The following is a 22,599-nucleotide window of genomic DNA, read 5'->3' on the forward strand; positions in this document are numbered from 1 at the left end:
CATTAATGCAACTAGAAAATCAGTGACATATTACTGATTATGCCTGTGTCACGCTAGCTCAGCCACAGGACCTGGTTCCCACTGCCAATTTGTCTTGTGTCTATTACGGCCACTTTCCCAACACTATTTTCACACAGAGCTTCTTTCCACCTCCTTGCCCAAACGAGCACATGGGCCGTGACTTTTCGGAGCTGCCATGCGTGCTGCAGGAGCCAGAAAGCAGGGTGCTGCCTCCTGAGCTTTATTTAATGCTTTGCAACTAAATGCCTGGCTGCAAATCCAAGCCCCTTCTGCACTCACGCAAATAAAACACTGCAAGAGCAAGGAAGGCCAGGAGCAAGACCAAACCTTGGGGGTTTAACGTGGAATCCATTGGGAAGGTCTCACCAGGCTGCTCCTGGCAGGAGGTCAGGCCAGCCTCCCGACAGCATCCACATCACCCCAGGATGCAGCTCCATGTCTTTTATCATCCCAGTCAGATGGTTCCTCTGCACGGCTCAGGAAAGCCCTGCTCTCCAGCTACGCAATGAGCAACTTCCTCCGCTTTCTTTTTTAGGATCTGAATATCTTTTCTCTTCCTCCTCCACCTCAAAAGAGCAGATATTAATAATGTGGATCGGAAGAGCTTGCTATCATGAAGCAATGGGTGGTAGTGGCGCTGCACCTAGTGACATCACACAGGCTGCCTGGCCAAGTCTTCATCCCGTCAGGGCTATTCAGTAAAAACACAGCTAATTATTCCGCCAGATCCTCGACCAGATGACAAATTGATTCACGGTAGTAACTAAAAGAAGGGAAGGAGGAGAAATTGCACCATTTCCTATGCCTGAAACTACATTACCCGTTGCCCCAAGGAAAACTTTTGACAAAAGTTTTTATTGCAGCTGTTGAGCTATACACCAGACGACTGAAGTGCACTGCCAGGAGACCCCAGTGGTGTGCTACGTCAGTTTATACACAGAGCACAGCTTGCATTTGAGATCCATCAGCATCCAGAGGAGAAAGATATATATATATATATATATATATATATATATTTTTCAGAACATCTGCAGCGTCTTGTATATCAGGGTACCTAAACAATTATCAGAAACTGCTAATTAAAAATTAACAAAATGTAGTACCTGTTTCTCTACGTTGACCTGAGGATGCTGAAAACTAAAAGCAACACAAGGGAGGCTGCTGGAAATGAAAGCTTTTACTCTATCAGTCAGCTCACAAGGGACACTTTCACTGAATTCCACCAGAAGTCTATAATTACATCATCACGGCAAGGGCACACAGTATGCTGCTTATTAATCATTTCCAGGAAGAACACTATCAGACGGCAATTCTTAATAGCACCGCTGCCTGGCAAGGCGCTCTCCCTTGCTCACTGCAGGGTGGGTACTTAAGACTTCCCTCGCATGAATTTCCTCTTTGAACAAATTAAGACCTCTGCCAGGAAAAGCCCGCAATGCAAACGCACCTTTTCACACGTTGTTCTGACAAAAGGCTAGGTTCACACAACGCCCTACAGCGACACCAAACTCTCTCAAAATCATTCTCTGATAGGAGTGACAGACACAACCCATCCAAAACAGTGAGCACTGCTAGAGCTTCTTTTCCCCCCTGCCCCCAAGGCACATGAGATATTTTGTCTCTACCAGCCATTGTCTACTCTACACTTGTTCCTTAAATGAAGCGACCAAGACTTGTTCACCAAACACGTATAACTGAAGCAGCATTCCCTTTCAGGAGCAGGGACAACAGTACAAGGGGAGGAAGAGATGGAGGGAAAGCAAGGCAGTCATGTCTACCTGGAACCTCTACTCCTGCATTTGAGTGGCAAGACCTCCTCCTTCCACTACAGGAAGGATCTGAAAACAGAAAGAAAACAGACAAGCAAGAGGCAAAGTTTGCTGGAAAAGGGGGGAACGTGGGTATGTTTACTTAATACCATCTACTGATCATTATTATTGTGAATTGTGATCCAGAAGAATAATGGAAACTACGAGACATAAAGGGGGTGAAATGCAATGGACTACACAGAGTCAAGTCCACAAACGATTGTCAGAGCCCTCCCAGCTACCTTTGGTTCAATGAGTCCTGTGATCTGCTGCTCCGTTCCTCCAAGGGCTACTGATGAATTGTGCCAGATTCCGGGTTTCTTTCCAACTGTTCTGAGTCTCCTGCATCTGATCTCAAAGAAGGGAGCAGAAACAGCTGGAAGAGAGAAACCAGAATGGCATAGTCCAGCAGCAACCCTTGGAAGAACAGACAACAACAGCCTTGTGAGAGGCACCATGGTCCCCCAGCACGCACGTTTGTATGTGGACACATATCCACACGTCTTCTAGGAGAAGAAACACACGTTCCTAGTGCATCAGCTCTAAACTGTCACAAAGCACCAGAGCGTATTCTGACTTAGCTGAACCACCGACAGCTCAACAGCATGGCCACAATCCACAGTCACGGGTGCCAAATGAGTCACACGTGCTAAATGCAGGCCAAGTTTGGCACCACGCTTCTCCGGTGGTACTCTTACTCCCCGAGCAGCTCCACCTGCCCTGCAGCATGTGAGCAGCTCTCAGCCCATGCAAGGGATGGCAGTCAAGGTCTACTCTGTTTAGGCTCTAAAGCCAAAGGAAGAGGGAGAAACAGCAGGTGAAACAGGAGACCAAAGGATTGAGCTTCTTCAGAGGGAACTTGGGTATTTGCTGCCAAAGGAGAGGATTAGTTGTGAAAATCAGGAAGTCAACGAGGCAGGGAGCAGCGGGAGGCCACTGCAGATAATAGGGACAGTAGGAGCAAGGCTATTGCTCACCAAGGCACGTGAAGGGGAGATGAAAAGGCTTGTGCTCTTTCATATGTGCAAAGACTAGAAAGAGGGAGCGAAGAGGTCAGGAGACGGTGCTGGTGGAGGAAGGGCCATGAGGAAAAAAAGAGCCTTTGAAAATGAACCATGGAAAAGTGATTAATAAGGGTAGAACTGCTAGGGTTGGTGTCAGTACCTTCTCATTTCCACTAGAAAGAAACAAGACGTTGCAGCTTGCACTAAGATCTGGGGAGGGAGGACCAGGGGCACAGCGAGACCAAGACAGAAGGATGTCATTAAAAGGACAGAAACAGAATTTCAGACAGACAGCAAATCAGATTAGGATGGTTAGGAATTACGTGGAGGTGGGGACAGAAAGCAAGTTTAAAGGCTCATGGGATATTTACAGCGAGACAGCCCAAACGATCTCCTGCCAGGAGGGCTGAAATGGAAACCATAACATTTTTCCTGACCACAACTTCCTTGTAACTGATTACTAGAAAGCACAGGCGCATCACGTCTCTCCAGGACAGCAGTACCCCTGTGAGCCTCGTCCTAACGCACGCCATACCACTTCTAAAAGGATCCTCAACTTCACATCCCTTCTGCCCTGCATAAACCTGGTGGCTTTTTACTGCAAATTAGCTCCCTTTCGTAAGGGCCAAGTCATTAAGAGCAGAAACAAAACGAGTACCTGGAGTGTCACAAGTCAGCCCGTCCCCTGAAGAGTTGGTTGGAGGTGTCCGGTGTCGGTAGACTACGTGTGGTTTATTGTGCTCTTCCTCATACTCCTGTTCAAGTGATAGCAGCGGCTCGACAAAATAGTCCCCATCATCAGACTTGAACGTGCCTAGCTGAGAGGGACCAGAGAAGGGTAGGCAGTCAGCTTTGGGCAGCGATGAGCCACGGAGCAGGACCACCCAAAGCAAGCACTAAAGGAGGTGCATTAGCTGGGTCTGCAACAACCCCCATGAAGGCAAGGCTGGAGCTCCAGCTCCCATCACATGGATCACAGCCCCACCAGGCTGCACTGCTTCCTGCAGCTGTCCTGCTGAAGTTTATGAAAAGCAAGCTGCTAATTTGTAGGAGGGAGCGTGGCAGGGGGACGCCTGCCAGATCCTATGCCAGTGACCAAGCCACTCCTGCCCGAGGGGACACGGTACTGCAGGGCACATCAGCACAGCCTCACCACATAGTGCTGCTTTTCATAAAGCATCTCTCTCCAAAACGGGCTTTCACTTTACATGTGAGGACCAAGGGAGGTATCCAGCCAGTGTAGCCCCTGCTTATGAGAAGATACCAGTGCTCCTAGTTGTACCTAAGTATGAATGTGATTTGGAAGGTTAAAAAAAATAATAAAAAAAATAAAAGTACAGCCAGGACAAAAAGCATCCTGTGGACATCCTAGGCTGGGAAGCAGGGCTGGTGGCTGAGACGTGGTGCTGGGAGGAAGGCCTGCCCAGCCACACACTTGTGCTAGCCAGGCTCAGCCCCCAGTCTGCCCTGTGGGGCAGCACTGCTGCACTGGGATGGATCCTAGGGCTGAAGGGCTGTGTGGGGTCACGCACCCAGGGCAGCCCCTAGGCCAGGCAGGGACCTCCCAGGGGAGCACGCAGGACAGGCGCATCCCTGTGCATCGCTGGTACCCAGGGATGCAAGGATGCTGCAGGGGTCTGGGACCAGCACTGCTGGGGATCTTCTGCCAACATTCCCAGGTGGAGGAGGACACCAGGACAGACTGCAAGGAAGCCTATGTTCCTCTCCCCTCGGGTCGTGCCCTTGTCTCAAGCTGCAGGAAGGCTCTGGGGTCAGCACTGCTGACTCCCCCAGCCACCGGTCCCCAGACCCCACCAGCACCCCGCGCTGCAGGACGGTGCCCTCCCCGCTCTCCCTACGCCCGACCATCTCCTCCCTCCCTCGCGGGGTGCCGCTGGGGGGCAGTTTTGCCCCAAAACCCGCGGAGCTGGATGTCCTTACCCCATCCCCTGACCCCGACGGGCTACAAAAAAGCGAGGCCAGGCGAAACCCCAGCGCGGGGCGAGCCGCCCCCATCCCGCAGCCCCAGCCGGGGGCGGGCGCAAGGGGCCGGCCCCATCCTTTCCTAAGCCACCCTCCCTCTCCCTGCTCCTCCTCCTCCTCCTCGCTTCCGCCGCGGCGGGGCCGTGCAGGGGCTCCCTTACCATCCCGGAGCAGAGGCTGATGACGGCGGTGTGCCGGGGCCGGGCGTTGACGTGCCCCCGGTAGAAGCAGTGCTTCACGTCGGTGTCCGCCGCCTCGGCGTACAGGCGCCGCTGCTCGGCGGAGGGCTCGCCCAGGAGGCTGACGGTGAAGAGGGGGGCGATGAAGGCCGAGCTGGCCGTCAGGTTGAAGAGGAACTGCTGCCCGAAGGCGGAGAGCCGGTAGTGAGCCTTAGGGGAGGACGAGGAGGATGAGGAGGAGGAGGAAGCAGCAGCCGCCGTCCAGGCGTCGGGGGCAGCGCCGGCGCTCCGCCGCCTCCTCCTGAAGTGGACATCGGTGGGGAAGGGCTCGCCGAACTCGTCCACGCGGGTAGGGGTCACGATCTCGTACTCGCTCAGCTTCTCCAGCAGCTTGGCTGCAAGGCAACGGAGGCACAGACCCCTGAGCGGGGAGGCCGAGCGCCTCGCCCCCCGGGGGCCAGCAGCCCAGCATCCCCCTCCGCGCCCCCCCAAACCCCCGCTGCCCCGTACCTTGCCTGGGGTGCAGCTTCTGCCTCCTCGCTGCCGTCCTCAAGCCGTCGATGAAGAGCGTGCTGAGTGCCAGCGCCAGCGGCGCAAGATGCATGGTGCTGAGCGCTGTCCTCAGAGGAGCGCAGCCTTCCCCCTGCGGCGGTCGGGCTCTTCTCGTCCTCTTTTTTTTTTCCCCCCCTCCTTTAGTTTATTATTTTTTTTTTTCTTTTGGTTGCCCCCCCCCACCGCCGCCCCCCGGTGCGCTGCCGGAGCCGGGCGGCGTTAGGGGCGGGCGGGCCGGCGGGGCGCGGGGCTTTTGGGGCCGCGCATGGGGCCGGGACCGCCGGGCCGGGCCGGGGGAACCGGCCGCCTGCCTGCCTGCTGCTTCTCCCTCCCTCCCTTCCCTCCTCTCCCCCCGTCGGGCTGGTGGACGGGGCGCTCCCGGGAGCCAATTTAAGGGGGCGGGCTCCATAGATCAAGCAAGGAGAAAAGAGCCCGCCCTGGAGGATCAAGGACAGCCCTTCCTCCTCCCACCCCCACGCCCCTCTTCCCCTCTCCCAACATGTCACTTTCTTTCATTCCCGAGGAACGCCGGAATCGCAGGGTTTCGCCAAGAAAAGCCCTCACCGCTACTCTGCGCCTGGACGGGGCGGGCGGGGGGCTTGGAGTGGGCGGAGAGCCTTATCGCCCCCCCTCCAGGAGCTAAGGGCTTTTCTTACCCAACTTGGCCTTTTTAAAAAAAATTTTTTTTTTTTTTTTTTTTTTTAAAAGCTCGAAGAAGCTGATGAGAAGAAGCCCACGTGTAGCACTTTTTATAGCATTCGGTGTCTCCTGCGTTTCGCAGATATGAAGCACTTGAAGCAACTTGGGGCAGGGTTATTTTTATACTGGGCAGTTTTCAGCACCCTCCGGGAAAAGAGAGATTATTTCCTTATCTAAGGTGGTTGGTGTTTTGTTTTACAATTTGGAAAATTTCCATAAAAATTTAAGACATCCTTTAAAAGCTAAGTGCCACTCAACATTGTTTTCTGCCCTGTGTCAAAACTGTCGATTTTTTTCCCCTTGATGGGGAAGGATGCTATGTAATTTAAAGCCTATAGCAAGGCAAAAGAAAAGAAATGGTTGTGAGCTTGACTTGCCCTTCCACAGAAAATGACAAAGTTTTTTTTTTTTTTTTTTTTTCTTCACTCAGTTCTGGGACAAAGAGAAGCAACATCAGTGTTTCCTGTGAAAAGGGAATTTACTTTAAGACAGTAAGTTCAGAATTCACTTCTAGACAAAACAGCACCTCCTGGCTCTTCTAAACTAACTGCTGAAGCCCTACAAATCCCAAACATTAGCGGTAGATTATTCATTCTATACAGTGAATGCAGAAGCCCACATAAGCAGATCATCACCCACAAAGCCATCCGTCTGCAGCTGCTGCTGGACAAGAAGGGCTCCTCAGCAGCCCCACAGCTGAGCACAGTACAGAATCTCCATGTTGGTGGAGACCCACATCAGCACATCCCTAGGGCACCCCACAACAGCACGTAACTTCCCCGTGTGCCTCCGTTATGCCTCTGCTTATAAACCATGTTTACGTTGAGGGTGCTTATGATAAGGTAACTCACCCATGTGCCTTCTGGGGCTCGGCAGAGCCTGGCTGCTTCCAGTTGCATCCTGTGTGGCCAGCTCTGGCGACGGCGCTGGGTCTTGCTGCATCCACCTTTAGGACTGGTGGGGGCACAGCTGTGGCTGCGTGATGGTCCTGGCCTCTGGGGAGCAGAGGTGTCTGCCACGGGTACGGAGGAATGGGGACGTGCCTCTCCTGGTAGGTGTCGCCTGCTGCCAGGAGCTGCTCTTCTGGATAACCAAACACGGGTGGATCCTCATGCAGTCACCTGCTTGTAAACAAACCTGCTCCAGGTTTGCTTTCTGTGCTGCAAAGGGCCTGCATGGTCACATCTTCCTGTCCCAGCAGCACATTGCTTGCTCACACACACATTAAGAAATCTGCAGAATAGGAAAGACACTAAACTATCCTAAAATAGCTTCCATCTGCAGAGCCTGCTGGGGCTACCGTGCAGACCCTGGCTAGCATGGTCTCTCCTGGCTCGTCATGAAAGCATGGCATCCCCACCCTTCCCACGCTGAGCAGTGTCCTGATCATGTCTGAAAAACCAACGAGGTCCTTGGGCTGCTGGGAGAATAAAAAGGGGAATTTTGAAACATCACCACATAGCAGTGAGGCTTTCCTCCAGGCATGTCCTCTTGACATTCTCTGCCTCATCATTAAATAAATGACTTAATGCGTTGCAATATCTGCTCCCTGAGCTGTGGTGCTGGACTAGTAGGAGCACAACACGTTACCAAACCCCTGACAGTCTTCCATCACCTCACCATTTCTACACTTACCCCAAAACATTTAGGCTTCATGTGCAGAGGGATGTGGTGCGACTGAGTGTGGGCGATGGGCAGGGGGAGGCTGTATCCTGCACTCAGGTGGGCACAGACCGGGAGCGTTGAGCAACACCAGGCTGCTGCCGGTCAGTGAAGGAGTCAGCAGGAGCAGGACAAGCCGCAGAGTTGCCTGAGGAAAGAGTGAAAAGCCGAGCATAGCACGGGAGCTGAGTCAGAGGGGAGGGAAAGAGGCTTACGTGGAGCTGGTCCTGCAGTGTCCTGGGCGAGGGATGCAGCGCTAACTCATCTCTTCACCCTCCCATCAGGGGGTGTTGGGAAATGGTCTGCTGTTTTATCGGAGTGCCCTCAGGGTATGGGATTTCACAAGCACCCCACATCCCACTGGTCCCAGCCTTGCCACCCCCTCACACCAAGGTGGATGTTGGCAAGAGATGGTGCAAGAAAATCTATCAAAGCTTTACTTTATTGCTTGGTTTTCTACCAGATAACCAGCAAATTTAGCTCTGGGGTTGGGGTCAAGGAGCTCAGGAGCTGGCACGGGGGGATATGGCAGCACATACCTGTGACATGGGGGGGTTGGACACCTCCTTTTGGTGCTGTTGAGCTGGATGGAGCCAGGCTGGTGCGTGAAGAAGCATCCTCATGGGTTCTGTCTGACCTGAAACCTCAGCACCTGCAATCCAAGAGAACAGGACTGAAATTAAACCTTCCTTCTTCAGAGGTGGGGAGCTGCCCCATGGAGCAACCACAATTAGGTCTTGCTTCTGGGGCTGAGCTGAGGAGTGCACTGAAGTGCCCCCGGGACCAAATTCAGGCTTTGCGATGGCACTAAGTGGTCTGTCCTCCCAGGAGCACGGCATTGCCTACATACAACACTGCTTCCATTAACAGACAGCAAAGATGCATGTTGTGCAGTGTTTTGCATCTTTACAGCTGGAGATTAGAAAGTGCAGAAGGAAAGCTGTAGCGTAAGTAAATAGATGATGTGGAGTTTAGAGGAACTAAGCTACAAACTTAAATAACTTTCCTATTAGGAAGGATCTATTAATACTTACGGTATGGTAATTGTGCAGGCTCCAAGTCCTCAGCCAGTCGAAAAGTAACCCCTAAGAGCCCATACCTACTCATGGAAAAATCCCCTTGAAACACTGGGAATTTTGCCTTCGTAAATACTGCAAAAGTCGAGCTGCAAAAGTCGAGCCTATAAACAACAAAATGAGAACTTGATCGCAACAGCCAAACTCCAGTAGGAGAATTCAGGCAATACATGCTGCTGGAAGAACATGCTGGAGGAGACCAAATCTCCTGAAGGCTTTGCGCTGCTTTTCGCTGTCCTCACCATTTCCTTTTCCTCATAGGTGAGCGCAGTTCCCAGACGTTGATCTTTGTTCTTTGCCGCTCTGCCTCTCCGGGTAAGTCTTCTTCCTTTATCTGCTGTATCCATTTGCTTGCCCAACAATTATCCCGGGAGGCAGACAGTTTCTCTTTGATGGTTTCTCTTCAATGGCAGCAGATAACCCAAGAGAGCAAACATTTTCTCCTGGTGTCTAATCTGCATGGTCAGAAAGTGAAAGATTTCATTCCCTTCAAACAGCTGACCGCTGCACGGACCTCAGCCTCGCTTGCTTGCACTGCCAGTAAAGAAACTGCTCTGTAGTGTTTTTCTCTCAGGTTTGGAAGATGTTCTGCTCACATAGAGGGTTCTCTTTTAAGGACATTTTCAGCAAACATGTCAATGCTTTTATTTGTTTTATTTTCCCATTTATTTGGAGGGGCTGAGACTTGCAGGTTCACAGTATGGTTGATTTTCAAACTTATTTTCAGTGCCAAGCCACCTCTTTTGATCCTGATTAGAAGGATTTAAATATACCAAATAATTCATCTACAGTGGCTGCTTAACCTCCTGCTTTCTCCGTTGCGCTCTCCGTTCTCACCCTGAGCCATGCCCTGCGCAGCATCCTGCTGCTGTCGAGGTCTGAGCCCCATGGTGGATTTGGGGTTTGCTCCTCAGACCTCAGAGGGCCAGATGGTGGTACCTGCATTTCAGCTGCATTTCAAAATTCAGCTCAGTCCCGTCCAGGTGCCCTGAACACTGAGATGTGCACGTTGAGGAGACTCATCCAAGGTCCCACAGGCAAATAAGACCCAGATGTCCTCCAGCCTGGGCCGGGGCCAGTGTGTGCCAGCCTGGTGCCTTCCCACCCAGTGCGCTGCATGTCTGGGGGAGATGGAGCTGCAAGCTGCGAGCAGTGGGAACGCAAGGATGGCTGTCCTTGTGTCCCTGCTCCTTCCCTGGGCTGGGAACCAAGGCTTGAGAACAGAAGGTGAAGGAGGAAGAGAAAATAAGTGCCACAGAGCGCTCCGCTCACACACGAGGAAGCTGCCTCTCGGTTTGCCTTAGGAACAACTTTGACCTTGGAAACTCATTAGTAGGAACTAGGGACTGGGCGGGAGGAACAGCAAAGCCCACACGGACACTGCAAATGTGTGGGATTTTTGGTTTCAGGTCAGCACGAATGGACGTCATAATCCCTTGAGGCTTTCTGATTGAAAGTGCTGGTTCCAGCTCGCCCCTCCCTGGCTCCCAGCGCTGCCGCTGACCGCTCGCACGCTGCGCCCTGTGCTTGCGCCTCTTATCTGCGGCAGGGGACATGCACAGCCAGAGCAGCCCGGCTCCTGGGTCCCACTGCTGACTTGCACTTACAGCCCCCATCCCCTACCCTTGTTACTGCAGGCAGCAATATTGGGCAGGTCCCAAAGTAGCTGAGAAACACTTAGTGCTGCATCTGCCCAGTTTTGTGCAAATGAAGCCATCGAGTGAAATGTTACAGTGGTTTGCGTTTGACACGCCATAAATCAAACAGGACCTGAGTGTACTCCTTTTGACTTTTGATATTACAGACATGTGCATCCACACAAAGTTCCAGGTGCCTCTGCCAAAACGTTAGCAGTAATGCTGGGAGGACCAAGCAGAGCAGATGTTCTGTAATCCCACACCAAAAGGCAACCTGGGACCGCTGCAAATTCTGCAGGTACAAAAAGTTTTGCCCTTTGAGCCACGTATTTATATTCACATAAACTAATTATCACATCAGCTCTGCAAGGTATCACCGTCACCTTATGAAGAGGAGCCTGAGATGGTCGATTTGGCACAGGACATGGAGCCCTGACCCCGTGATTATGTCTACCCTCCCACACCAGCCTGCACAGAACATAAGAGTGCAGCTTAATATTTCAGTGCAGGCATCATTAAACTGTAAAACTCTATTTTAGGAGGGTTGTTTTCATTCTTTCCCTAAATAGTAGATTGTCTGCAGAGATAATAAGATACGAACCTCTAACAGAGTAGGGAAAAAGCTAAGCAGTTTTACAGATACCAAGCTCTTTTTCCCTAAGGATGTCACAAGGTAGCCAGCTACAAGCAAAGACATCTCCCTGGGGGAAGCATTGGTGACGTATTTGTATAGTGGTAGGAACTCTGTACTGGTTGTAAAACCACCAGAAGATCATCAATAGCTAAAAATCATGAATGTGAATGGGTCTTGCTCTGCTGTCAGGTGCCCACAGCTTTGGCTTTGTTACCTGACTTTACTGTCAACTTCCACTCGTGGAAACAAAATAGGGCACTTCCCAGTAGGAATTCAGTGTTTCTTAAACGATGGGGTTTAAGAGATGTTAAGGAATAAGCTCAGAATTAGTGGGATGCAACCAGAGAGCAAATTCTGGCTGATCTGCAAAGCTAAAACAGTTGTCCTCTCCTGTTTCCACCAGCCATTTCTGCTTCACGCCTTCCTGCCTTCTCACTCACTAAATACCTTTCCTGATGGCAAAGGCTGTGTAGGATTGAACCTGGAATCCCCACGTTCCCCTCGCAGGTGCGGGGAGAGCTATGCGAATGATGTGAATTGGCTGCAGCCTTCATAACCACATTCATGTCGTGCCACTCAGCCTGGGCTGCCGTAGAGAGAATTAATGGAGTGTAAATCCCAGTTTGGAAGCGCACAGCGTCTCCAGCTTCTCCCTGTAACTCCTTCACTCCCTTTGCAAACCACAGGAGAACGAGAACTCCCTGGGGAACCCCGGCTGGCCATCTTGCATCATGATAGCGAGAAGTGGAGTGTCCACGCAGCCAAAGCTGCCTGGCTGACAGTTTCACAGCTAGCTGTGACACTTCCAAGAGAATCTGTAGTGCTGAGACTAAAGTCTGCTAGAAACAATCTTCTTTTAAAGTTACTGTATGGCTTGGCTACAAAGATAAGGCAGCAGATGGCTTGGGAAGAATTTTTAGGAGACAGTTGTGCTGGTATGCCTGGAAGGATTTCGAGAGTTTACATTTACAATAGAGTACTTCTTTGGAGGCAAATCTTTGTCAGGATCATCAGTTTTAATTACCCAAAATGCAGGCTGCTTCTAAAGGCAGGCAGTCAAGAGGAGGATTTCTTCTTTATATGACTTTTCTGTTGTTGTTCCTGAAGAAACCCTGCCTTTAACTTTATAGGTAAATTGATTCATGGAGGCTAACATTGAGCAGTTTTCATCCTAAATGGTATCCTGCAACATTTTCTTTCACCGATGAATTAGACATTGCAGAAAAAGGTACTTCACTTTACCTGTTTTCAACCAATAGCATAAGGCTCTAATTCTGTCAGCTCTCAGTGTATAAAAATATGAATCAGTCCACAGATCCCCCAGACCTTTAAACCAAGCCTTACTTGGTCTTTTTGGGTTGGAGGAAGGATGACCTGGTGGGATCGCTCTCTGTAAGGATGCCAGGAGAAATAAGCCCCATTCTCCTGCTTGAGCCTTCCCGATAACCACGCTGCCACCGGAGCTCCTGGCAGGCTGCAGGAGGGTGGCAGACCCGAGGAGATGAGCACATGGACAGCTTTCCCTGCACGCCTGCAGATACGGCAGCACTACTGAGGAGTTAATTTCCTGTCCTACCGTCCAGGAGCATTGGGATACACATGCCATATTTTTCAGGCCTCTCTGCTTTCTGTATACACTAGAATATAAATAACATTACTGAATGCCGGTGATGGGAATCAGGCTCGAGTTTTTAGCCAGCTGTTTCCACGTTTTCTCCCTGTGTTTTATCATCTTAATTCTTAGATACCTCTAACGTTTCCATCCAGAATTTTTAAAGGGAGGAAGCATGACTTCGAAATCACTGTAACGTGAATGGCTTTGTTGACTTAACTGACGTTGTTTTGACATGCCAGGGCCTACTGAGGGACCAAGACCCCTTTGTGCTAACTGCAGTACAAACACAGGCCTGAAAACGAAGCCAGTATCGGAGTTCCCCTGCCTTATCACACTCAGTTAATGCATTACTCCACGCTAGCTAGCCAGCTGAGAGTGGCATTTGTTACAGGGGGAGGGCTAGCTTGGACATAGCAGCACCATTGTTCCTCTGTACTGTTTTCATAGCAGGTTCCCTGCCCACAGCCCTTTGTAACTGAAAGCCCATATTCAGAACTGATAATTGTCCAAATCTGAGCCATTTCGCCTACCAACAAGGTGGGCTTTTGTGTTCATACAACACCAAGGCAGGGAGATGCTAGTCCCTGGACGAGAGCCCTGGCCCCATCATAGCTTGTGAGCCATGCTGGCATCTCTCAACACCCACAGGTGAGGCAAACACCACAAGAGCCAAAAGGGCACCCTTGAGCAAACAGTGGTACCGGGTTCATGAACACAAACTCATGCTTATCTTGTTTGGTTCTGGGAATTAACTAACTCCTCAGAACAGTGAGAGTGTAATTGTGTAGCCCTAGCCAGGTATGTATAAAACCACCTGGTTTAGAGCAGCGGCATCTAATTGATTGCATGAAATTTGTCTGAGCACCACAGTGGCTGGAAAACAGGCCCCAGGGGCAGGAGTCAGCAGTTTTCAAGACCTGACGTGCTTCTACTGAGAACATCAGGAAGGACCTGGAGTCACCACCTCTCTGCTGCTTTGGCAGCCTCATAAGAGCACGGACCAAGAACTGTCCCTGTGTCCCGTCTCCACTGCAATCTGCTGCACAGCACAAGGAACAAAAGAGGAGCTTCTGCATTGCTTAAACACACAAGAACGGCTGCCCTGTTAGGGGCCAGCTCGTGCCATCTCCAGGGCATGCCAGTGGTGACCATTCCACAGTGACAGCATACGAAGGTGGTAAGCTTACAGCAGTGCCTCACCTGAGCACCAGTCCACCTTCCAGGGATGTGCCCCGCTGGGTGATCCACGCCAGAAGTGACATCTTGGCATTCCTCTGCTGAGCTGCTCCAAGAAAAGAGGGATCTGAGTCCTGCATGGGGAGATGCACACGCCATTGTAAGTCTCACCAGTTTGCAAATGCAAAGTTTGTGTTGAAAAGCTCAGCTTTGAACTCCCCTCCCATCTGACGTTGATAGCAAATTTGATAGCTTAGCTTGCACTCAGCACCCAGAACAGACATGGCCATGGCAGTCTCAGAGTAACAAAAAATCCCGTAGTGTCAATGGCTATCGTGTGCAGTCAGACTAGCATTGCCAATGGCTGAGAGCTTTTAGCATAAAGGGCTGCGAGAATTTTGGTGCACAGAGCTACAATTACAATTGTCAAGGACAGAAATCCCTTTCACTTTTTTGCCCCTTTCCCCGATTCTTTTTGGATACCCTGCCCTCTCCTTGCATCCTTCCTTCAGGCCACGTATCGTCTGCCCAGGTCACCAGAGAGTCAGGTTCCTGCACACAGAAACCAGCTCACCTTACTGATGCCTTTTTCCTTTTGCATCCACCGAAACCTACACAAGTAGATTGTTCTTACTTGGCAGGACCTTAGATATGTTGCCACCAATTTATTTGACCCAGTGAAGAGCTTCTAGGAGAAAAGACGTTCGTGTGTGATACTATGACTGTGATCTCAGTTACCAATGCCAGTTACCAATTATTTTTTCTTCTGAAATGCTTTAGAAGTTTGCAGTTCCCTAACCAAGCCCTTCAGCAAAAGGTCACATTTTTTTTTTTTTTTTTTTTCTCAATCTCGGGAAAAAATGCACAAAAGCAAACAGCCTCACAGTGCTGCTGAAGGTGTCCGGAGTACCCTGCAAGCATGCGTTCAACCTTGTCCTGCCATCGTGCCACAGCAATGAGCCCCCTGGCCCTGGGGGATGTATGAATGGCACGGCAGTTGGAAAAATTCACACAGAAGATTTTGCAAGCTCATTTGCTGGACAAAACTTTGCCCTAGAGACTTGAGCCTCCTGCAACTGTGAGAAAGGAGGTCCCTTTTAGTTTATAGCTGAGGTCAGTGGAGGGCCAGAGCAAGGAAGTTTGTATTGCAGCAATTTGTACCTTATCTTGTTTATAGATGTAAACAGAAGGTTTACGCTTCCGTTACTGAACTCTCCTACTCCAGAAATATTCAGTGCACAGAGGAGGGGAAGGATAGGCAATATGCACACACATTTCTTGAGCATATTTTGAAAAGCACAGTTAAAGTATCTGGTGTTTCTGAAGCCTGTGGGAAGTAGAATGTCCTTGCAGTGACTGAAAAAAAAAAATAAATAAAAATCACAACCAGCCCTGCCTCCCCTTTCTGAATAAAAAACCAAACACCAAAAACCCCAAAACCAACCACAACAAACCACAAAACCCCAGCAATCTCCTTGCGGACTGCAGGGGTCATTCCAGGATCTCCATAGGGTCTGGATGTAACTCAAGTCTCGTATAGACTTGGGTCAACTTCCATTGAAGCCAGGAGTCCTTTCATGAGCTTTAGGTCACTCCCAGTTGCTTCTGAAGTCATTGCCCAGGCTTTTCTCATTTTAGTCACAGTACTAAAAGTTTTGTATCGTTTGAAAAGCTCCAAAGTGAGGGACATATGGAGCCTACAAAAGCATAGTTAATGTGCTAGCTAGCTCCAGTCCCATGCCAAGCAAATTATTCATGCGTACTCTGTGGATAGAAGGCACAAGCTTTCATGTGGTTATATGGATAAAAAGGGAGGAGAATTTGGGCCACTGACTCAGCCTGTCAGCAATGCTTCCCCCCTAAATACAGCCGTGGAGCTGCAAAGCAGATTTCTCACAGCACTGACAGTGGGGTAGTACTCTTTGGAAAATGTGACCCCTTACTTACATGCCACTTGGAAATCGGTATCATGTAAGGGTGCCAAATGCTTCCAGAAGTAAGGCCTTTTGATTATAACCTTTCATCAAAGTGACTGATTGAACAAAAGCAGCTTAGAGATAGAATTTCAAACAAGAATCAGACAGCTTGTCTGGAACATAAGCACTAGCAAACTGCCCAGCCTGTTAGAAGAATGGCCACGCTATACGATGCTGCACTACTGCATCCAAAAGGAAACCTGACATTCAACAGGTGTTCCGCTTCTTGAGTAGTCTCATGGATGGAGAGGGAGTTTGAGGAGACACACTACAAAAAGGTCCTTTAAACGTACCTACTTTTCTATTTCAAACTCCACAACCAATTCCCCCCCCCCCCCCCAGTCAGCAGATTTTATTCAATTACAATTGCAGTGGCCACTGCAGAGTATGGGCTACATTCTTGCTTCAGTCGTCTTTGTGTCCACTTGGCAAGAATCCTGAACACCCAGAAAAGCAGACAGTTACTATTTTCCACCATTTTTACATACCCTGTAGAAATATTTCTTATTTGGCCTTGCCACACTGACCAAAAAAAAATGAAACAACAACAAAACCAACCCACATGCAACAACAAAAAACACCCTTATGGTCTTTTCATAAAGGAATTAAATTCACTCTATTATTCTAGTTACTGGAAATAGAAAAGCCAATCAGGTGACTGTACTGGTAAAATAAAGCCAAGAGTAGTTCATTTCAATCTTTGTTCTGTACTACTTACATAATTTAGACCTGGAGACAAAAGCACCAAGGTCATGGATTAACTGTGGCTTAAAGTTGAAAATAGCCTGAGGAAGTAAGGATGACAAAGTAATTACTAGTGGGCAAATCATATGTTAATGGGTATGGGAATTATTTAGTGTATAACATTTAATCACTGTAAATGGAAGGAGCATATAAAAGCAAATTCAACTTTTAAGTCCTCCACAAATACGTGTATATATATGTATGGCTGGTTTCTATAACTGAAATAGATCTACAAAAAATTAAAATAAAAGTTTCCATATATTAAAATAACTCATTTTGTCATAATCATAACAGCTGTTGAAATAGAGATGGTGCTCATGAATAACGCTTTAAATATTTGCTTTGCCCCATGATGTAGAAGACTAAAGCCTGTACCATTCAACTGAGGCACCAAACAATAGAAAAACACACTATGCAGAAACCCATTCCAAAACACCTGTCAGGAACTGCACTTTTCTAGATAAAACATCATAGTTCAGAGGTAAGTAATTTTGGCAATTCACTTTGATATAGTATTTGAGGTAAATCACATCAAAGCCTTCCTGTGAATACCCAAACAAATTAGTAGAAGTCTGTAATAAAAGCTCTGGCAGGGTCCATATGCACCAGTGCTGGAGGTCACAAGACTCCTAGCAATGCTGCATTAGGATCCCCTGCTGCAAGGAGTACAGCTGGTACAGTAATAATTACTGTGCCAAACATAATTGTGGAGATTGCAAGAGTGCAAAATGCAGGAAAATTAGAAAAGGAATACTGTGACAAGAATGCCATGCAGTTGTTCCCACTACGCACAGGGAGAAAATTAGATTTCTGAATAGAGGCTGAATAGTCATTTGCCAGATTAACAGCTCCTGCCTGCACAGAAATCAGCCCTGAGAGCCTGTGGGATGTTCAGAGCTGGGAACAGCTGAACACACCCAAGGAGAACAGCAACCATTATTTTTTTTAGTGCTTTTGCAGTTAATGAAATCACACCTGCACACATTATCATTGGGTGGAAAAGCACACATCAGTAAAAAAAAAATGCTTGTGAACTAGGTCTGTAACTGAACAGACCACCTCCACCTGCCTCTTGCTCAGGACAACTCCTCAAAGGCAAGTGCCTGCTCTTCGTGTTTGGGACCTACTGTTAGAAACTCATCTTGCCCTGAATTCTTAGCTCAGAGCAGAGAGTTTACAGAGAACTTTCAGTTCTTTGTAGCAGCGTCAGCAATAGAAGAAATAAAACCACTGTTTTGGGATGATGCACCTTCTTTTATCCAAACATTTCATCTCAAACTCTTAAGTAGTCAATAAAACGATAATCAGTCATATAAGCCTTTTTTGTTTAGGTTCACAGTGTGCCAGCTTACCACATACATTCCCCACATTCAGAACACCTAGAAACCTCTATTTCTCAGTGACCCATACCAAAGTACGTGTGCCATTTGCTTCAGAGATCATCTATTCTGAAGAAGACTGCTAGCCAGGTCCTGTGAATAAGGTGCACTTAATTATTAAAAAAAATAATTAAAAACCAAAACAAAAACTCAAACATGAATTTTTGCATACCATGATTCAAAACCATGCTTTCTTCATTCAGATATAGGGAAGGGCCTTATGGAAATATCCACTGAGACCTTCCCTGCTGCCTGCCTTTGGATGCTAACACTAGGAAGCAGATGAGACATCGCAGTGTGCTTGTACACACAGCACAATATCTCAGGCTTATTCAGGGTATTTTACCTGTCCTTCAATTGCCCCTTACAGAAGCAAAAAGATTGTTAAATATCCGTAACACAATATAAAGACTGCTTAGCAGGCTGCTTCTGATTCTGTGTGTCCTAGGAGCCACATAATCCCATTGAGTGTTTTAGCTGTTCCATAAACAAATCAGTAGCTCTGTACTCTTCCTTCTCCAGTGACAGCAGATATTAATGCCTTGAGCGTGCAGCACTCAGCCAAAGCAAGCATTGAAAGTGTTAACTCAAAGGCAGGATAATGTCCTATTTGGTTAAAGCAAAAAGTAAATAAATACAGGATTTACTGCAATTTAAGGCTTAAAATGAGATCAGATGCCTGTCATCTCCAAACACCTCTCAATCAGCAAAAAATAATCCTTCACAAAATAGATTGTTATTTTTGCTGCAAGTTTTTTTCGTGGAGAAAATGGAGCCATATATTATTCCTCTGTAGGCTGCAAGTAGGCGAAGCATAAACTCAGCTGAAAACTTATCCAGGGCTTCTGGCAAGTGCAGGCCAGAAGTGTGTGATTTGTGCTGCTTACCACATCTCTGCAGTTCATGAATCCCAGATGATGTGCAGGGGGAATCTCTTTAAATGGATGTAGGAAGCTAAAACTGTCAGCAGCTAATGAAGAGGGCAGGGAAATGAAATGGAGCAAAAGGGAGAGCGGGTCCGGCGCTCTGCCCCAGCCATACACAACAGAGAACTTGCTCACGTTGATGGGAATTACTTTCTTTGAGCCACCTGACTACAGGGTTAATTTTCTTCCCCACTTCATTTCAGATGAGGGGAGTCAACCTGACCTTTACTGTCAGATCTAAGAGAAGCCTTGAAAACGAGAACAGTGAAGCAGTCCAAATGCAAACACTGGCTACAGTAGACCTATTTATAAATAGTTTAGAAGAACACCATGAACTGCAGAAGGAGGGGAATTTTCTCCACCCCCCCCAAGTTTGCTGCCTCGGTGAACATAGCGGCATGCTTGAGTTTGCTTTCTTACATACCGGGAGGCCTGCAGCAGAAAATGAAGTTAAAGCCACACTCACAGCCCCTGATTCAGCCGCGTGGCACCAGCTCCAGCTTTGCTGCGGTGCACGAAGCTGCACAGCAAGCCCCTTGTCCCGAGTGCCCCCTCCAGCACAGCCCTCCAGCCCTTGCTGGAGATCCTGCCTGGTGGGAACAGCCAGGCAGGGCTGCGCAGGGGAAAGTCCTGACCCAGGTCAGCCAGCAGGGAGGAGATCTGCCTCTAAGGAGAGCCTCCCAGGCTGCCTCCAGCCTTCCCATCCAGCTCTCTCCAACCTAAAATGTTTCTCTTTACAGGGTTCGTAAAGAATAAACAAGCATGCCCCTCAACTTAGCTGCGTGCCCTAGTAAAACAAAAAATCTGAAAAGTGGAAAAATAGCCCAAAATAGCCAGCACCTAAGCCCTTACAGGTTCTCGAACCAATTTGGATTTATCATAGCTTGAAACACAGCTCTTGCTCACATGTACTACTGGCACACTTCTGCAGGGCTGCTACGCTCCGTTTTGAACCTTGGCCCTACTCAGACTGTCTGGCCAGATGGCTAACCTTTGCTTTAAAGCATGTCATAAGTAAAAGCAAATGCTGGCCCTGCGAAGCTTTCTCCTTTGTATTTTTTTTTTTTTTTAACCACAAAATTACTTGGAAAAGTAATCCAATAGATTAAATTTCCCTTTCTGAGAAGTGTCACCCAAAGGCAAATCAGCACTGATGTCACCGGACAGAAGATACAGTTACCTCAATGTGGCTACTTGGTCAGGGGAGACTGCTCGGACACTTTAAAGAGCATTGCAGAATGAGGAAAAACAAAAACAAAAACAAAAAACAAAAAACAAAAAACACACTTCCAGACCTTTTTATTCTTTCCTTCTGCAGCTTGTGTGTTTATGCTTTCATTTTGTCCCTTTTCTGCCCGTGCCACACACACGAGCATGGAGGACCAAGGGAGCTTTGTGGTGCCTGACAAAGGCAGAGCAGATCACGCAGAGTTGGCTGGTTGTACTTTGTGTTATTGCAGAACAATACCTAGCTACCTGCAATTATTGATCTTTTTTTCTCTCCTACCTGCAGGCATCCCAGGCTCTCTCACACCCTCATTCAAATCACTTCACAGGAGCATATGAGGCCTGGTAACAGAAGTCAGTTAAAGGTGAGAGGCAGAGAAGAAAAAAGCAGCTCTCTGACACATCACTGTAAACAAAGGTTAATCCACCTGCCCCTCTTTTGCTGATCACTTTTAAAGTAGAGGGATTTTACTAACCCAGCCATTTCCATTAACCTTTATCTTCTTTTTCCCACCTCATTTCTCCTTAAACCTCTTTAACAAAGTTCACGGATGATTTCAGGAGCCAGAGAGGTGTCTTTGTATTGGTATTTCATAGCCATCAGTGGAATTGTTTTCCATTAACTCATTTGGTTACTCCTGAATTCAGGAGGTTCACAGACAGACAGCTGTAGAAAGGAATTAAAATTATATAATTATTATTTATTGTTTTTAAACCAGTAATAGTTGCAGACAGGCTCTTCTCTCCAACCGGCTGCCTGAAACGTCCCACTCCATTTCACAGGAGATCTTCAAGCTCAGCTGAAAGGGGCACTGAACAGGTTGTTGGCTACCTCAGCAGCACACTTGCTCTTCTAAGATATCTGTGGCTAAGTTACATTTGTTTCTCTCAAGCCCACTCTTGAATTCAAGGAGAATAAGAAAAAAAGGTGTAAAGAGGAGAACCAGGCCCACCATGTTGGCCAGGCATGGCAGCCCCCACTTTGGACAACCTGCTGGTGAGGAGGCAGAGTCCCCAGAAGTTCACGTGTCCCAGGGCCTCTGCAAATCAGCTCCCACAGGGACCCCGTAACACAGGGGTGACAAGGGAGGGAGCCCCAAAACTGTTGTGCCTGCACCAAGGTCCCGGACATTGCTGGCAAAGCACCCCTTGAATTTATGGTCCTTGGATTAGGCTGATTTGAAAAACAGCTGGAAAGGTGAGTGTCTTTAATTAAGTGGACAATAATTTATGAACTGCACTGAATGCCTCAATGTAAAAAATAAACTGTTTATTAATAATGGTTTTAAGGCTCAGTTCCTGTTTTTAGCAAAATAAATTCAAGTAAGCAATCCCAGCTGAACTTCTGGAGGGAGGGAGTTTACAGCAAAAATTAAACAAGTTAAAACAAAACAAGAACTATTCAGCAGTTACTTGTGTTCGTTTGCCACCTATAAGCTTTTAGGAGGAACCTCATGTAACTCAGCTTGTACGCTTTCATGAACAACTACCAACAAGCATAATCCTCTTTTGGAGAAGAATCTGGAGTCTCAACAGCTCTTTTCTTATTTTCTTGATATTGTAAGTATATTTCATACACACACATACATAAACTTATTAGTGATGCAGGGCTTCTTGATACTTTTCCCCAAAGAATTTGGCAGATGAAATGTGCCCAGCTCGGACTGGCTAGCTTTCCCAAACACACCACACCAGACGGAAAGACCAGCAATTACACACCATTTTGTTGCTGAAGAAGGATCAGTTCCCTGTGATACTTTGAATTCCTTCTGTAACCAGGGGTAGATGATTTAGTGCCAGGCATTCAGGGGGATTTAGGTTTGCAAAGATGCAGATAGAAAATGTATAGGAACTTCTTAAACGCCTGGTGCCAGGGGAAGCTGGACATCTGGGGAGAATTTTGAGATCTGCTGTGTGTGCTTCTTTCTCTCCTAATTCACCTCAACAGATTTAGTTTTCTCTGCCCCAGCTCTTCCTTTTCAGAAAAATGGCAAAAAGCAGTCATTTCCTCCCTTATCAGGAAAGATCAGGAGAGTGAGGTGCTCCGACAAATAAGTCAGCCGAAAAAAGGAGACAGAGGAAGGAAAAGTTCAACATATTGCTTCTCCCCTTTAGCATCATGAATGATTTATAAAATACTTGCTGGCAGAAACGCATGAAGAGAACATCATTGCTTCCTGTATATTGTCTTTTTAAGTTTAACAATAAATGCTTGTGCAGACTTGGAGCCGAGCTTCAGACCTGACAGTGGTGTTCAGCTCTAACCCCTGCTCTCAGCAATGATGTGCCAAGTAGTTGGTC

General features: G+C 48.1%; 1 protein-coding gene and 3 long non-coding RNA genes across 7 annotated transcripts in view; 1 reads left to right on the forward strand and 3 right to left on the reverse strand.

Annotated features, from left to right (window-relative positions):
- The window catches only part of ADAMTS9 (ADAM metallopeptidase with thrombospondin type 1 motif 9), a 76,529-nt gene extending 70,631 nt beyond the window's left edge, over nt 1-5,898 (reverse strand). For 2 of the 4 annotated variants that reach the window (XR_004753997.1, XM_035337331.1), the window contains exons 1-3: nt 5,506-5,898; nt 4,978-5,390; nt 3,492-3,651 (exon numbers count right to left, since the gene is read on the reverse strand). Coding sequence is in view for 3 of the 4 variants with exons in the window: in XM_035337331.1 (XP_035193222.1) it covers nt 3,492-3,651; nt 4,978-5,390; nt 5,506-5,599 (667 nt within the window). In the remaining variant the exon portion in view is untranslated. The remainder of the gene's footprint in view (nt 1-3,491; nt 3,652-4,977; nt 5,391-5,505) is intronic. The other 2 variants (XM_035337330.1, XM_035337329.1) reach the window with 1 other exon arrangement.
- On the forward strand, nt 5,203-6,487 carry LOC118173091. Its single transcript, XR_004754001.1, has 2 exons — nt 5,203-5,344; nt 6,256-6,487. It is a non-coding gene; the product is annotated as an uncharacterized LOC118173091 (long non-coding RNA).
- A 1,436-nt stretch (nt 6,488-7,923) lies between these two features.
- On the reverse strand, nt 7,924-14,261 carry LOC118173094. The gene is made up of 3 exons (XR_004754004.1): nt 14,071-14,261; nt 8,448-8,560; nt 7,924-8,056 (listed from the first exon to the last, which is right to left on the reverse strand). It is a non-coding gene; the product is annotated as an uncharacterized LOC118173094 (long non-coding RNA).
- Nucleotides 14,262-16,354: 2,093 nt separating this feature from the next.
- On the reverse strand, nt 16,355-19,250 carry LOC118173463. The gene is made up of 3 exons (XR_004754213.1): nt 19,033-19,250; nt 16,741-16,807; nt 16,355-16,459 (listed from the first exon to the last, which is right to left on the reverse strand). It is a non-coding gene; the product is annotated as an uncharacterized LOC118173463 (long non-coding RNA).
- Between the last annotated feature and the right edge of the window lie 3,349 nt (nt 19,251-22,599).

Source organism: Oxyura jamaicensis, chromosome 12 (assembly GCF_011077185.1).
Source record: "Oxyura jamaicensis isolate SHBP4307 breed ruddy duck chromosome 12, BPBGC_Ojam_1.0, whole genome shotgun sequence".
In the NCBI taxonomy this organism is placed as follows: domain Eukaryota; kingdom Metazoa; phylum Chordata; class Aves; order Anseriformes; family Anatidae; genus Oxyura; species Oxyura jamaicensis.